Consider the following 16,944-nt stretch of genomic DNA (forward strand, 5'->3'; position numbering starts at 1 on the left):
AATTCTTATTATTAGTTGTATGCATTTATTTAATTTTCTAAAAGAACATTCAGCAAATCCCCTCAAAATAAAACGCCTGTATATTATAATCAGCATAAATGGTTTATTTCAACATAAACTGTTGCAAAGCACACCGTCTCTCTCTCACACACACACACACACACACACACACACACACACACACACACACACACACACACACACACACACACACACACACACACACGTACAAATTACGTCAATTTTCCTGAGATTTATTTAAACGATAGGATAGGATTCAGGAGGAGTCACCGTATTCGACAGATCACCTTTAGTGAAATCGCTGTTAAAGCTGTAAATTGTAAGTTATAAAGCAACGGCTATCAGCTGTAAGTTTGTACTCTCACATGATACTTACACTGTTTATGCAACTGTAGTAGAATCTTGAAGTATTACAGTAATGCCTGATGAACTCAAAGAGCGGTGGCCTCTGGTGGCTATATGCAAGTATTGCACTTCCATGTATGTACAGCAGTGAGTGATTTACCAGCCACACAATGAAAAGGCACTTTTTATTAGGCTAGTATGGAAACATCATTTAAAAAATGTTCTGCCCTGGCCTCTGACTAGCGGAATCAAAGTTTTCAATCTGAATGATGAATAGGGTGTGGCACTAGTGGCTGTGTCTGACTCTGGCATTAGATATCTTGTCTGGATGATGTATTTCCCCAAACCTTCTGGATAGCTCCAGTAGTCCCTCCTCCTCCTCTGGAGTGTTTGGACCATGGCGCTGCACTCAAACCATGTCACTGTGTACGTGGCGCTGAACAACTTTATATTTTTACTAATATGCGAGTTGACCTTGCCTGCAGCCGGCAGTGGCGCGGCATCTGCCTCGGGACTCTTGCAACAGTATGATCATTTATATTACTCCGGAGTGCGGGCATACTTTTCTGAGGAGTGGGAGAAGGCAGCGGAGTTGCTGGAGAAGTCTATCGCAACCAAAGACGCACTGGCTCGGGTCCGAAGGCAATGCCATAGCGAATGTATCAATGCCGGACAGGACAAACTTACTAAACTAGGTAGGTACGAGGTAGGTAGGTACGAGTCTTGTGTCGTGTGTGTGTGTGTGTGTGTGTGCGTGCGTGCGTGTGTGTGTGTGTGTGTGTGTGTGTGTGTGTGTGTGTGTGCGCGCGCGCATGCGTGCGTGCGTGTGCATACGTACGTGCGGTGCGTGTGGGAGTGCGTGACTCACTTACATCAGTTTATTGCATAGTTAGGCCATGGCTACTACATCCCAGCAGTGGATGTTGATCTAGTAGAGTAGACAGTCAGGCATTGTCCAGACCATTGATGATCTATACATAGCTTTTGCTGCTTTTCTTTAACATACCGTTTCTAAAGCAAAATGTGACAGAAGACATTTGTTTAAAGTTTAAAACTATAATGCATTCCATAAGACTAATTGGTTGTTGGTAATATTGATTGATGATCCCAGCCATTGCTTGAACTTTCTAACAATACGAAAGCGTGGGATGGCTCAAAGTAGCTGACAGAGTACAGCATCTTGCAATGGGCCTGGTGTACAAGATACACTACACCTCCAAGATTCCCATGTACCTGACAAACTACTTCTAAAGGTCAAGGATGTTCACGATCACAACACCAGAGGCAGCTCCACTAATCATCATCAACGTAGATTTAACACTAAACAAGGCTCTAACTCGTTCTCCTGCTACACCATCAACATGTGGAACCCCTTCCTCAAGCCCTAAAGGAGAGCAAATCCCTAGCCTCCTTCAAAATTGGTATGAAAAGTCACCTTCAGACAGCTGCTACCCGTGACTTGTAAATAGATTAAGCCCCCATGCTCCCCCCCTCCCCCCTTTTTTTCCTTTTTTCTGCCTTTGTATTTGATGTTATGCTTTTGAAACTGATATTATCCTAGATAAAGTACTATGTTCTATCCGTCTGTCTTTCAATGTTATATGAGATACTTAAAGTGTGGTTCCTGTGGAAATAAGCCTCGGCTTTCTAGGATCTCCTTTTAGCTGACCTTGTACCAGTGATTTGTACTGTCATGAAACTGTACTTTTTTTCTATTGCAAACTTCTAATAAATTCTTCAATCAATCAATCAATCAAATTGTTCCCCTCCTCATGCATGGTTCCATCAGACACTGAGAAGGGGAGTTTAAGGGACCTGTGGGCTCTGGACTGGGTGCAGCAGAGGGCAGAGTGTGTGAGGTTCTGTGTTGGACGGTCTGTCAGCCCAACGGGACAGCTCCCTGTCTCTCTGGACATCGAGTATGAATTCATTAGCCGCAACCCCTACAACTACCTACAAGTCATATACTACAAAGTAAGTTTATCCTCCCTTAAGGGCTGTTTATGTGGGGACTGGAGTAATTACATATCTAAGAGTATTCTGTCTTAGGTGTGTTTATCTGGAGCCGCACACTGCAACTCAAGATACAACATTTGGTAAATAATATGGCAACAAAAGCCACTGAATCCTGACAAGTCAAGGTTAATTCATTTATTTGTCATTGACATGCTTACACATAAAAACGATAATCGTACTTAGGACCAGCAGTGTACAGTAAGTCTAACCTATACTAACAATAAATAACTGATTCGTCAGAAATACTATGTATAGTCTACTCACTGAATTGATGTAATAATATTGAATTCTTTATAGATGGCCAAAGATCTATGCTGTCAAAGGTTTTTAGTGGTATCAATCACATTTAATTTACAGGTACTACAGAGTGTCGTAAATGTTATACCACAACTACATTATATCACAAGTTCGCAAAACACATCTCTTTCTACACTTTATCAGGATAAATTATATTTTCTCTCTTCATTCCAAATTATGTTTTCATTCAGCCTTCCTTCCATCCTCCCTTCCTCCTTCCGCCATTATGTCCTTCCATTTCTTCCTTTCTTCCTCTGTTCCTTCCTTCCTTCCTTCCTACGTTTCCCCTGAAAATGTTAAAACTGTTCGAAGAATTGAAGGAATTGAAGTCTTCTGAGCAGCCAAGAGACTCAGTTTCAAGCAGGCACTCTTATACAGAGCTTCAGAGGAGCTCCAGAGGACACCATAGATTTGTTTGTATGAAAGGTTGACAAAAGGATAGACGTTTCAGACTGTGGCCATTATCAGTGCACTCAACTTCTCTGCAGTTGCAAAAGTTGCAGAAGGCTGCGTCGGCAGCTCACACATACTTTGTGGCCAACCCCAACCACATGGAGATGAGGAACAACATTGAGAAGTACAGACGGATGGACGGAGTGAAGGAGGAAGACTTCCTGGACCGAGAGATGGAGGCAGAGAAACACTGGGTGAGGAGGACAGGAATGGTCCACAGTGATTTGGAAGTCTACTCCTTTTTGTAGTTTGTTCATGCCATGATAAAGTATTGACAAAAGTCCCCCCCCTCCCCCTCCCACACACACACACACACACACACACACACACACACACACACACACACACACACACACACACACACACACTATGAAATTATATGAAGTAATGGAAACAGGATCATTTGAAACAGTGTGGAGGTTTCATATGTTCTTAGCTATAGATCAATTGACAACCATGGCCCAATCAGTAATCCTTTGACAATGTTGATTTAAAACAATGGAATCGCAGCTCAGGGGAAAAAAAAGAAGAAAAAAAGCCCAGTGTCTGTAGATATGATATCCACTTCTCTCAGATATGTTGTCTGTGTATCCACTTAGACTTACTTTCACCCAGGTAAATGGCTGGGGAGAGCTACCCATGGCCTGAGGGAGCAAATACCTCGCCTCGTCTTTGATTTCTCATTCAGGCACACAGTACAAACCCATGGGATTTACTGTACTTACACACCCACAGTGCATGAACTCTGGTCTTGCGCTGCTAGACCATCAATTAGAAAATGATACAGCTCAGAGACTAAAGGGAAACACACACTGGACGCGGAGGCGGCGCGTCAAAACATACTCCCCCATTATTTTCAATGTAGTAACCCACACTGGCGTATCGGAGCCAGTTGGTGTTACCGCGCGGCACTCCACGCTAGTCAATACTGTGACTTCCGTGTGCTTCCGGTGTGTGTTCAGATGTAGCTTAAATGTACTTAGTGTAAAAAACATCACAAGGATGCAGCTGGGACGTATCATCAGTGATGTAGCCTGGGGTCGACGGGTGTTTCGGGTCTCGCAACATCATACACCCTCGCCCAGGTGACCCAGCCGGGGTTGATCAAGTCCCGACTTACGTCCCAGTAGCTATCCACGATCAGTCCTATTAGGGAAAGACAGGGTCACTCAATGTGCAGCACCGGAACTACTCTGCCAGGATTGGGGAGCCATTCTGGCGCGTGGAAGAACTAGGCTCTATGGGTTGACTCCTGGCCGGGCTCCTCCTACGTCTTACCAGGTCCTCTCCTGCTCTCACCAGGTTCAGAACCTGTGCGTTGCACCAGACCCCAATCCAAACATTCCATTCAGCTGCTGCAGTTGAATGGCCCTCCTAAAGGCCTCACCGTGGATTTGTTGGGCTTCTTCCTCACGGAAGACACAGGCTGGGGCGCTAACCCAACCTGCTCCCGGGTGCCGTCTAAATTCCGGCCGTCAACCGAGTCTCCGGTGGTCACCAAACTATTCCTGGTTGTCACATAGTCTATTCCTATGAGCCACTATAAATAGAACTAATAGTGTAAAAAACATCACAAGGATGCAGCTGGGACGTATCATCAGTGATGTAGCCTGGGGTCGACGGGTGTTTCGGGTCTCGCAACATCATACACCCTCGCCCAGGTGACCCAGCCGGGGTTGATCAAGTCCCGACTTACGTCCCAGTAGCTATCCACGATCAGTCCTATTAGGGAAAGACAGGGTCACTCAATGTGCAGCACCGGAACTACTCTGCCAGGATTGGGGAGCCATTCTGGCGCGTGGAAGAACTAGGCTCTATGGGTTGACTCCTGGCCGGGCTCCTCCTACGTCTTACCAGGTCCTCTCCTGCTCTCACCAGGTTCAGAACCTGTGCGTTGCACCAGACCCCAATCCAAACATTCCATTCAGCTGCTGCAGTTGAATGGCCCTCCTAAAGGCCTCACCGTGGATTTGTTGGGCTTCTTCCTCACGGAAGACACAGGCTGGGGCGCTAACCCAACCTGCTCCCGGGTGCCGTCTAAATTCCGGCCGTCAACCGAGTCTCCGGTGGTCACCAAACTATTCCTGGTTGTCACATAGTCTATTCCTATGAGCCACTATAAATAGAACTAATAGTGTAAAAAACATCACAAGGATGCAGCTGGGACGTATCATCAGTGATGTAGCCTGGGGTCGACGGGTGTTTCGGGTCTCGCAACATCATACACCCTCGCCCAGGAGACCCAGCCGGGTGACCCAGCCGGGGTTGATCAAGTCCCGACTTACGTCCCAGTAGCTATCCACGATCAGTCCTATTAACATGCAACAAAGATAATTAATTAATTGGAATATTTAGTACAAATATTAAAGGGTCAATTATATTAGTTGTAATATTTGATATGTTCACCACAACGCTACCTGTACTGTAGCTCACATTTACAATGCATGGAGATGCAACGAAGACATGAACAACCTTTAATTTCTATCTTTATTACTTACAGAATTATTGTTTACAGAAGAAATGTAGGAAAGTATAGCTTCCGAGTCTTAATCTTAATGCTTCTTCTCTGTTCTTCGGTTATCTTTCTTAGTTTCTTCTTTGAAAACAGAGAATACTTTGAGTTTGAAAGGTGCCTTTTAAATAAAGATTACTTACTGACCTACTTTTCTGAACATATCTCTTCTTCCTCCCCTCCCTCCCTCCATACACCATCCCCAGACTCTGTACGATTCTGCCCTCCAGTTTGAGGCGTCTTCTGCCTGGGCCCAGGCAGCGGAGGCATGGAAGCAGTGTGTGAATGAGACCCTGAGGCAGACAGCAGAGTGCAGGGTGCAGTGTGAGATGGCGTCCCAGCGCCTGCCTGAGGACAGAGGAGTGGACGCCGGGGACGGCAGTGTGTATGAGAAGGCTGCAGGTACAACACACCAACAGGCCCAAGTCATTTTACGGCATGGCTCTGTATAGGCTACTAGCTATCTATACTGTGCTAGAGATGGGACGATAAGCAATATTATCGTTTATCGTATTAAAAGACACGATAATCGTATCGCGGAGATTTGTTTTACCCTCTATTGGTAAAACCTACTTATGATATAGGTACTTAATACAGTCTTTTTTTCACTCTACCAAATCTCTTTGCCAAAAAATTGCCGATCTACAAGCTTGTAGATCTGCTATTTTTCGGCAAATGTTCTGCCCCAGGATAATGGATGTTGGGGGTATTTTGATTATCGCGATAATATCGCAAATCGCGATGTCTTTGGTCACAATAATCGTGATATGACATTTTCATATGGTCCCATCCCTATACTGTACATATATTGTAGAGTGTAGACTAGAAGCTTGCTCTGTGTGGGTCTATATCTGTTTCTCAAAGCTATCTCACAAACCACTGGACCAATCAGTGCCCAGTTTCCTGTGTACACTGCCACTCTGCCAGTAGGCAGAGGATGTAGCTCCATGCATTTCTTTCCCACATATGTTAAAATATTCAACTTCATTATTTTAATAACTAGACCAGTACCACAGGCCTACTCCAGAATGATGCAATTCGGGAACAATGCAAGTTGGGAATGCATTCACCACACAGTTATGCAATACCTGTTGTACACGCTGTCTGAATACGCGCTGTACCCATCTGTCTGTGGGGGGGCACACGTCAGTCCGACGTCTCATTACTCCAACTACTGGCTACGCGTGTGGTTAGGGTTAGTTAGGTTTAGGGTTAGAGATAGGGTTAGTAATGGAGAGAGTCCGACGAACGCAACATCGGAGTAATTTGTGTCGGAACAATAACACATTTTTACGCCCAATGCCCATACAGTATATAAAGATCTTTGTGTGTGTCTGTTTGTCTGCCTGTGTCAATTAACAGTAAAGTTACTCCTCAGTTACATCAGTTACAGTTATTTCTGCTTCATTCACATGTTTGATCTACCTGTATCTCTTCCCACCAGCTCTGTCCCTCTCCCTGCTCTCCTGTCAGCAGTCCTGTGTGATCCAGGTCGCCACGCGACCCGGAAGAATTTCGGCTCAGGAGGACTTCCTGCCCACGCAGCTGGAGCATTTGCATATCGCCCAGTTCAAAGGTCAGAGTTCAAAATAATGTCATGTCCATAGCCATGCAATTAGTGTAGTAATCACACAATGCCTTGTTCAGTCTAGCTAGTTTTAGTCTAGTTTGTCTGCATTGTAATATACAGTATTTGGTCTTTACACCACAATACTTTGGTGTCTTCCTCATATCTGCCACGGGGCATCAATTTGTCCGTACACTGACAAATGTGTCCGTGGCCAGACTTGTCCTTGTCTGTGGCACATTCTAGATTTTCTTTTTTACACACCATTATAATGTTCTTATTTTGAGCATAAGACCCGATTACTGTATGTCCAAGTTTTCTCAAGAATGTGTATGACACTGATTTACTACGACACTATGGCATATTATGTGTCCAACTAGTAGTAGCGGTTCTCAAATGTTTTGTTTGCAAGGACCCCATAACTCTGAGAGTGTACAAATGGAACCAAATGGACCCATAAGGGTCCATTTGGTTCCATTTGTACACAGAGTTACAGACCTGTTATGGTCATTCAGGGCTCTCTTTATGTGATTTCTGGTATATTATTGTCTTCTCATTTTGTATGTCCTTTGGATCTTTTTTAATTTGAGAAAAATTTCCACCACAAGCCAACATGGCGATGACCCCTGATCTGCCACTATATTTGATCTCCTTAATGAAAGCATTCCTTTGTGAACCAGACTTTGTCCTCCATATTGAGCTTGTCTGGTTCTCTCCACACAGCTGGTGATGTTAGCGGGGCTGTGCAGACACTCCGCTCCCTCCTCCTGTTCTACCCCAAAGATGCAGACAACCTGGACAACCTGCAGCTCTACTATGACACACTAGGGGGGGACGCTGAGTCACAGGGCGCACAGCCTGCTCAGGTAACACTTATCATACAAAGCTGAGAAAGACTGACTGTTAGGGAATATACAGTATATATGTTGATGAATGACATGTGTAAAGCTGGAGGCAATAGAAGTGCAAGTGAACCTCTTGTGTTTGACATTTGTGTGTTTCTCTGTCTGTCATACAGGAGATTGTCACATACATGAGTCGCTCTTTGCAGGAGAAAGAGCTACTCTATTTTGGCATGGAGAATCTTGACTTCAGCTTCATTGACCCAGTCAGTATACTTTCCACTGGGTCAGGACCCAACATTTGAAATCAGTTACAATTCACAGGCATATTGTTTTTGTATAATTTTATTGTATGTATCCATGTAGGATCTTTGGACTCCAGAGGATGTAGTGCCTGAGTCCCTGCGAGAAGCCTGGCGGTGAGTCACATAGGACAGTCTTTAGTTTTAATCTTTATTCTAAGCAAGGCTTAAAGCAGAAATGGAATTATGGAAACAAAGCAACACCTAATTTATATTCTTTTAATAACTGATTGAAAATCAGTTTTATTCGATGAGTGACACGTTCTTGAAATTAAGTATAAATGAGCCCTGACTCTTGCTGGAAAATTAATATCCTTTTCCCTCTGTATTGTCCTTCAGAGCAGAGAAAGAGAAAATGAACGAGAAGTTGAATGCAGTAGAGAAGGAGGTGGAGATGGATGACAGTGGGTTCTATGCAGGTAAGACACCTCCTGTCAGCCTTGTCGTTTTCAATCTCCTTCCCAATCATTGATGGAGTCACTGCAAGAAGGTAGAACTAACTGTTATTTCTCCGGCTTCAATTATGTTGTCCTCTTTTCATCCGTCAGTACTACTATTAACTTCTTGAGGGGGTGAGGGGTTTGCCATTATAGCTAGATTTGTGTCTTCCTTGTGCTCACCCTGCCACTGCCTCCACATAATCCTGTCAGCACCAGCGACAGAGCCTAACACCTTTACAAGCTTGTTCGGTCTGTTGATGTAACCCCCCGCCACCCAGCAGGCAACTGCAGAGAAGAGGACACTGGTCACAACAGACTAGAATCTGCCACATCCTGTTGCACAGGCCCTTCCGCGTGGTCGTTTTTGCCAACGAACCACAGCACAGCGGTGGGGGCGCGGGGGGCTATTGTTGTATCTGTAGGAGATGCACGGGAAAGGAACGCTTGTTTTTGGTGATGACGACAGAGGCGCGACGTCTCAGGTGACCTTGAGCCGACTCAGCGCCGTTATAAGTTTGAAACCAGGGGGACAGAACAGAATAGTAAATCTTTTTCCCACCGACTTTCGGCACCTCCGCGCGGTCCAAGTGAACACAGCAGAGTGCTCCCTAGTAGGTTTGTTGGCAAACTAACCTAAGTACCCGTAGAGGGTTTTAATCTGTCCAGTTCAACTTGTTGTTCAGGTTTACACTGATTAACGTGTGTAGGTGTCCATTAGCCTGATAAATCAGTCTGCACATTACCACCCCCTGTTGGTGGGATAACGAAGTGAAACGTAGTGTGTGAAAAGTCTGACGCTTGAAGTCAGGCTAGGTGTCCATATCCATGACCTCCAGCCATAAAAGCGAGTACTCAAATATGTATGTATGTATGTATATGTATAAATATGAGATATTATTAATATCATTATGAACTCCATTGACCCCCCATGGATATATCTGGGGATGGGGGCTCTTTTTGCTCTGCCAGTGTATTGTGGTCTCCAGGCCACCAATTAAGCCATGGTAAGTTAAAGAAAAGTTAAAGAACATAATCTGTACGGTGTTGCCCACTGGGAGCAGATAGGTATAGGCTCTATTTAGCAGGTAGATGGTAGCATCATGATCCTCTATCCCAGTGTTCTCCTCGTACGCAAACTGCTGAGGGTCAGAATAGTTAGTCCCTATTCACATCTGATTGAGCAGGACTCTTAAATGATTAAATACCACTGAACTGTACCCTGTTTTCTTTCTCACTTTCTCTTTGTTTGTCCTCTCTCCAGGGGGTCCGATCCCTCAGGTGGGCGTGACCATCACCATGGACGATGACACCATGAACGGGACCAATCGCGTTGTACTGGACGGAGTGATGACGCAGGAGGAATGTGACGCAATACTGCAGTTAGCAACAGTACGATTTAGATATAATTATATTAAACTATAACTACTGTATAATATAATGCTTGTTTTGTCAATTGCATTTAATTAATTGATCGAACAACTAGCCAGGATAATTTGAAATAAATATAATGTGCGGTTGTGCGTCTGCGTATGCATGCATGCATGCAAGCATGTGTATGTCATAGTAGACATGCGTCACCCACCTCAGCCTACATTAATTTCTTCATTCGGTTTCCTCTTGTGTCTGATAGGCTGCAGCATCAGCTGGAGATGGTTACCGAGGGCGACGGTCCCCACACACCCCCCATGAGAAGTTTGAGGGTCTGACTGTCCTCAAAGCTTTAAAGGTGGCTGAGAGATTAATTTTCTTTTAATTAATTGTTGGGTTCATACTGTACATTAGTGGGGGAGAGGACCAAAAATGTACTCCTCAATATTACTGTAATTCCAAAAGGTCTAAAATAAATCTTAGCTCAGCTCAATCGAACCTATGACCAAAATGTATAAATGCTGTACAACATAAATATTGAAAAGTATTCAGAATAGTTCATTTTGGCAACTATTCTCTGATCTTGTTGTGACTGCCTGCAAACATACACCTTAAGCACTAAAACCCTTTATACTTTGTTGACTGGGCTGACTGCCTGTAAATGCCCCCACCCTTATCTCTACACCATGGGCCCTATTTTCGTCTATGCTTTACCCCTTATCCCTCAACTCTTTTGCCATTCTTTTACTACTTTGACAAACATTTTTTAATATTCCAAATAGCTGATCTACAAGCTCACAACGTGTTGATGTAGATCGGCTATTTGAAGTTTTTGAAAATATTTTTCAAAATAGCAAAAAAAGGCAAAGAAGTTTAGGGATAAGGCATCATAAGGGTTAAGGCAAAAATATTGCTCCAAATCTCTTAGCTGAAAATAATCTACTATTTTCTATTCTCAAATGATGTTCATCTTGCCCAAAGTTGTCCTATTATGACATGCATAGAATATGGACGCTAGGGTTCATAGGGTTCAGAGTCTACAGGTGGATACTGTGTTGGAGGTGGGGGCAGATGAAATGCAGTAAGGGTAAGCAGCAACAACAACTGTAGCAGCAGTGGTTGTAATCTGAGCAGGAACATTGTGTATTTCACAGCTTAAATGGAACACCTCATTACAGAGGCCATGCGTTGGATGTGTGTTATAGTGCAAAGAGTATATCACGTCTAGCAGCGCAACTCAAGCACTGTGCTCCATTATGGGTAAATTACAAATAATAGCTAACAACTGCCACGTGCATTTGTAGAAAATGTTTGTGTGTGTGAAACAGATCCCTTTTACCTTAAGTTGATTAAATTAGCAATTAGTCAATAAAGGACATGAGATACACACTATTGATTAAGTAATACCTTACTCTTGTTCCATCAATCGTCCAGTAAAAGCAAACATATCATTTCTAAAGTGGTGTGTATCGTTGTATCAAAGCCCCTGTTTGTTAAAAAAAAAACCTTGCCTGCCGCCTTCTGTATGCCTAGATTAGTATGATGAACCAATCCTCACTTTTTTGTTTTATTCTTTTCTACTCTAATTTAGAGAAGCCACTTATTTTTTACACATCTCTCAATTTAGCCTATTAATCCTGCCCACACATTTCTGTGTTGCCACTGCTGTTGTACGCTTGCTGGCTCAACTGCCAGTGAGGATGTACCGTACTCCTCCTGTTCAACACGCCCCACTGACAGGCAGCAGCAGTAGCTAGCGCAGTGAAAAATATATCCGCCCCCTGCCCAGCTTCAATCCCCTGAACACTGCCAATTGTGTTCGTACAGACGTTCAGCAAAACTGGATGCACCGTGGAGGATACTAACACACAGTTTCCACAGCGGTGGACAGTTACTTTACCCCTGCGCCATCTGAGGGCCTGTGAACAAGTGTCTGTGTCTGTGTCCCAGTTTGAATGGGATGGCGTGATGAACCTGTACCTCTTGTCTCGTTCTCCCAGTATGCTCAGGATGACATGGTGAACCAGTCTGATGCCAGGTTGTTACATGAGCTGGGTGAGAGAGCGAGAACTGTGCTTCACTCCTACTTCAGGAGCCCTTCTGGACTCTTCATCACCTTCACGCATCTGGTCTGTCGCACCGCTATCACAGGTACCGTCTACACGGTCAGCAACCCAAACCATCTGCCTTTTATGTTGTCCTTGTGTGTTCTGGAGTTGCATTGTGTGTCTAATCAATACATTGATTTTCTATTGTGCCCAGGGGACCAGGAGGGCAGACAGGACCTGTCTCATCCCGTCCACGTTGACAACTGTCTCCTAGAACCAGACACCAGACAGTGCTGGAGGGAACCACCGGCCTTCATACACAGAGACCTGAGGTACTTAACTGCTATTGTTTGCACCATTCTCGCTACTGTAGTTATAGTGCAGTACTGTTATGCCTTTTACCACACAAAATAATATCCATTATTGTCCATGGATGTCCTAAATGTATAGTTTGCATAACTTGTCGCTGTTCCATTATGCCAACAAATAAATATTTGAACCAAATAATTTATTGTTGCAGATTAAATTAAATGTTGTACTGTGAGAAAACCAATAACACTCACTTGTCTTGGAACTAATAGGATTTGATTTATTACAAGATTCAGTCTACTACTTTAAGGAATTCTTTGAAAGTGCAATTATTTTATTCAACCACATGAGATAATGATTTGAATATGTGCAAATTAAGGGGGATACAAGATTGGATGCCTTCCAAAACTCATGTTAGGTTAATTAGCTACTTGGAGCATATTGTGTTCAATTTCACCCACAGCTGAGCTGGCATAGTCTATAACGATCATCATACATTATTTTGCCACGCATTCATTGAATGACTAATCTCAAACCCATTTCTTCACAGTGCCATTCTGTATCTAAATGACAACTTTGAAGGGGGAGAGCTCTTCTTCACGGACAGGGATGCAAAGACTGTAACAGTAAGTGGCTTCACTTTGATTGTTTTGAACCTTTATGCACTCAAGAAAAGTTGCTGTTTTTCCTGCTTCACATTCATACAGTTGTTTATACTAGTGTTTCTCAAATGGGGGTATGTGTACGACTGTACGCCTAGGGGTACGTGTAGAAAAACTAAAAAACAGGAACATGTATTTTACTGTTATTGTTAATGATAAAACATCAACAATGATAGAACATTGTGAATCTGCTCATCTGTAAATTGCTAAACCAAATTACATAAATAACTTGACAAGAAAGCAATGTTACGGTATTTGCCATTATGCTGTTTTATTTCAAACATATTGGCATTGAAACTGGACTTTTGATGTCAATATTTCTAAGCAAAATGCTGTAGTCTGGGGCTACTGACCAGTTTATCTGGGGTGAGAGGTTAAACGCCTTGCTCTCTAAGGAGCACATCAAGCTTTTAGGCATACAAGAGCTTCTCCTTTGTCCCAAGTTTTCACTGCATTGGTTCCAGAGTTTCAGTCTACTTTAGCTGATATCTCTGTGCCGCCAGCTACATTCTGAGGTCTTACATTAAAGCATTATGAACAGTTGGAGGACAATATATCAGCTGAACCTGGTGAGCTCTTTGATCCCTGTTCTTGTCTCTTGTCTCCAGGCCCGGGTAAAGCCCAGCTGTGGTCGTCTGGTAGGTTTCTCCTCTGGTCCAGTCAATCCCCATGGTGTTACTGCAGTGACTGCAGGCCGGAGGTGTTCGCTCGCCCTTTGGTTCACCAAAGACAAGCTTCACAGAGACATGGTGAGGAATAATAATACAGCAATAGCTGGGAAGTGTGTTCTTCAAATATCTATGACTTCACCCGTTCATTTTGATAACAAATGTGCCTTTAAAACTGTAAAGGAGGGCGCCTGGTGGCTAAGCTAATTAGTGAACAGACCACAGGCTCCTTGTGAGTGCGAGGACCGGGTTTGAATCCAACCCATGTCTTGTCTCACCTAAGACACTAAAAGTACTTGCAAACTATCTCCCAGTTAGTTTACAAATTAGCATAGCAACCATCAATATATTTAACTTTATTTTGTGGGAATTAACTGCACAGCTGGATTGTGTCTTTGACCAATTGGATTGCTTGCATTTTGCATATAGGTGATGAATAAGTCATCAGCATGCATATACCATATACATATATGTGGACATTTCCGCATATATACACCAGTGTTTACATAATGAGACTAGCTGAAGTTCAAGAGTTCAAAATGCAAATGCTCATGGTTGTTTTCATATGCTGTCACTTACATTACAGTGCCCAGCCTAGTCATATCATGTCGAACAAAAACAATATAGAATTCAAATGTATTTATAAAATGTACATCATTTAGCTTATAATGTTTATGCCATTTTTATCCTGCAAATCCAAGGGATATCCTGCGGAGAATTTGGCTTACCATAACTTGTGCTGTTTGACAATGGTCATTTATTTCAAATGGTCAATATCTACTCTCATGAAAAAACCCAGCTTGAACTTTTCTCCTAACTCTTTAACTTGAGTTTTTCATCGTAAACTCTCTTGGTTTTCATCTGACTTTCTCGGATGCTGTCTCCTCGTTTCATAGTGCCCACTTGAAATCAATTTTAATCTCCCGCCCCACTACCTTCTGTCACTTTAGGAGCGAGAGGAAGCGGAGGCCCTGTGGGCTGCAGGCGGGCAGAGCGTGGTGGGACAGGAAGAGGAGGGAGGGAAGGGTAGCGCCGGTGGTGGCAGGAGTGGACGGAGCCAAGGGTCACCAAAGGACAGGAGCAGAGGGAGTGTTACTGGGGCCAGGGATGAGTTGTAAGAACCGTGAGCAGGACAGAACTGATGGACTGAATCGCACCAAAAAGGTTGACATTTTCTCACAATGAAAAGGACATTTTTTATGTGAGTGGGCTGGACCTCAATGATGTAATTTTTAATATACTTGCCTCCATGCTCACACATCGTAGACTTCCAGTCCAGCGTCTTTCTCCTTCTCTGTGCTGGCCTTCTCTCGGCTTTCAGATCTATCACAATGATAAAACATGGGCAGCATAGAGGTGTGCACTGTTAAGCCGCCATGGAAATGCCAAACTTCAATGTAAATTAGCATCATTAATTATCATAGGTCATCTGGGAAACGTAATGTGGGGAAGTGAAACAAGCTTTCAAATGCAATCAGTGTAATCCTTCTATGATGCAGACGTTATGTACGGTATAACAAATTGTTGATCAATTATCTTGACCTCGACCTACACATTTTATCATTTGTCAGATAGTGAGCTAGAGCTTAGTTTCATGGCCTTGTGTTGTGATTTGTGATGAAAGAGTAGGAGTAATTGCAAACAGAAAGACATACAGTATATACAAACAGCAGCCTCATTACAAAGGTTTTGGTGTTCTATTTTTTCTTTCTTTCACTCCACTCCTTGGTTGTAACTTTTCATAGCGAAACTCAATATTCATGCAAACCTGTGACAGGTGTGAAAAAGCCATTCTAGGGCAGGGGTCTAAAAGCCATTCTAGGGCAGGCGTCTAAAAGCCATTCTAGGGCAGGCGTCTAAAAGCCATTCTAGGGCAGGCGTCTAAAAGCCATTCTAGGGCAAGGGTCGTTTTTCAGGCCAAGCACCCCTTAGCCGAGAGAGAGATGAAGCAGAGATTAAACATTTTCATAGACTGCATTGATAGCTTCATGGACCTGTTTGACAGCACTATCATCAGTGTTAAAATTAATGTTTTCTTTTTTGTTTTTGTTTACACATTATCTTTTCTATTAATAATGTGTATTTTAACCACTTAAAGCCTCCATATTTAGTAAACCTTTGGCTCTGTACTTGGGCTGCTCTTTTTTCCCCCTCCACACCAGATCTTCGTTGCGGGAAATTGCAGATCTACAAGCTCCTTTTGTTGCGCTTGTAGATCTGCTATTTTCAGCAAACATTTCCCCCAGAATAGGCATGCTCAAGTGGTTCATGTGAAGGAAAACAAAAGTTCCTTTCACACAAACATTAGGTGGCCCTCCTGTAGTAACTCTGAGAACCCTCTAGAGGTCCCGGAGCCCCTGTTGAAGACCCATGTTCTAGGGGATTTAGGAACATGCATCATGAACTTCTCTTCTGTCTATACACCAGGGATGTCAATTTGCGCTCTTTCTCGACCCGCCATCCCACTCCCTTTCTGTTACACACACAGCATGTGCGTTTGTATATACAGTTTACAGTATGAGTATGAATTAATATGTGTAACAGTGTCTCCCTCTCTGGTGGAAATCATTTGTGCATTTGCATCCCTAGCTCTATTGTATGTGCCTTACTGTATATTCTGCAAAAAACACTGCTACTGAACACGAATGGAATAAAATAAACTAAAGTGACTTGACATTGGGTGTCTTGAGTGAGGTGTGGCTAACACACACAGAAGTATGATAAAGGTACGGCGAGAGAACAGAGGTATTACAGCTAGGTGTGGGAGTGAGAGAGAATCCATTAAGTGATTAGGACAGGCCCGTTGGTTGGCTGCATGCAGATTAAAAACACTCACTGAAAGCACTCTGAATCTGTTTAAATAGTACGGTATGTCAAATGTTTACACCTACATTTGGAACAATGTTTATCAGCTGCAACAGCTAGTATAGGCTACACAGTAAAGCCACGTCTGTGGGTCTGGCTGTCTGTCTATCCACACTTTTCAAGAGCGGGTCAAAGCTTAAGCTAGCACAGATTACATGCTTCTTTAAATTCATAATGAACCACTTAAACCCTATACTCCATTGACCCAGGGCTCTATACTACTAGATCT

The 16,944-nt window shown here is 43.4% G+C and overlaps 1 protein-coding gene across 1 annotated transcript; it reads left to right on the top strand.

Annotated features, from left to right (window-relative positions):
* Window positions 1-763: 763 nt before the first annotated feature.
* Window positions 764-14,968, top strand: p3h3 (prolyl 3-hydroxylase 3; the record flags this gene model as incomplete). Its single annotated transcript, XM_080743274.1, has 16 exons — window positions 764-1,061; window positions 2,156-2,340; window positions 3,168-3,326; window positions 5,851-6,046; window positions 7,089-7,220; window positions 7,935-8,077; window positions 8,230-8,319; window positions 8,420-8,472; window positions 8,695-8,774; window positions 10,057-10,184; window positions 10,426-10,521; window positions 12,164-12,314; window positions 12,426-12,543; window positions 13,071-13,146; window positions 13,791-13,931; window positions 14,801-14,968. The coding sequence occupies 16 exons, from the start codon at window positions 764-766 to the stop codon at window positions 14,966-14,968; spliced, it is 2,214 nt and encodes a 737-aa protein (XP_080599400.1).
* Window positions 14,969-16,944: the final 1,976 nt, after the last annotated feature.

This window comes from Nannobrachium achirus (genome assembly GCF_963921795.1).
Source record: "Nannobrachium achirus genome assembly, chromosome: 2".
In the NCBI taxonomy this organism is placed as follows: Eukaryota; Metazoa; Chordata; class Actinopteri; order Myctophiformes; family Myctophidae; genus Nannobrachium; species Nannobrachium achirus.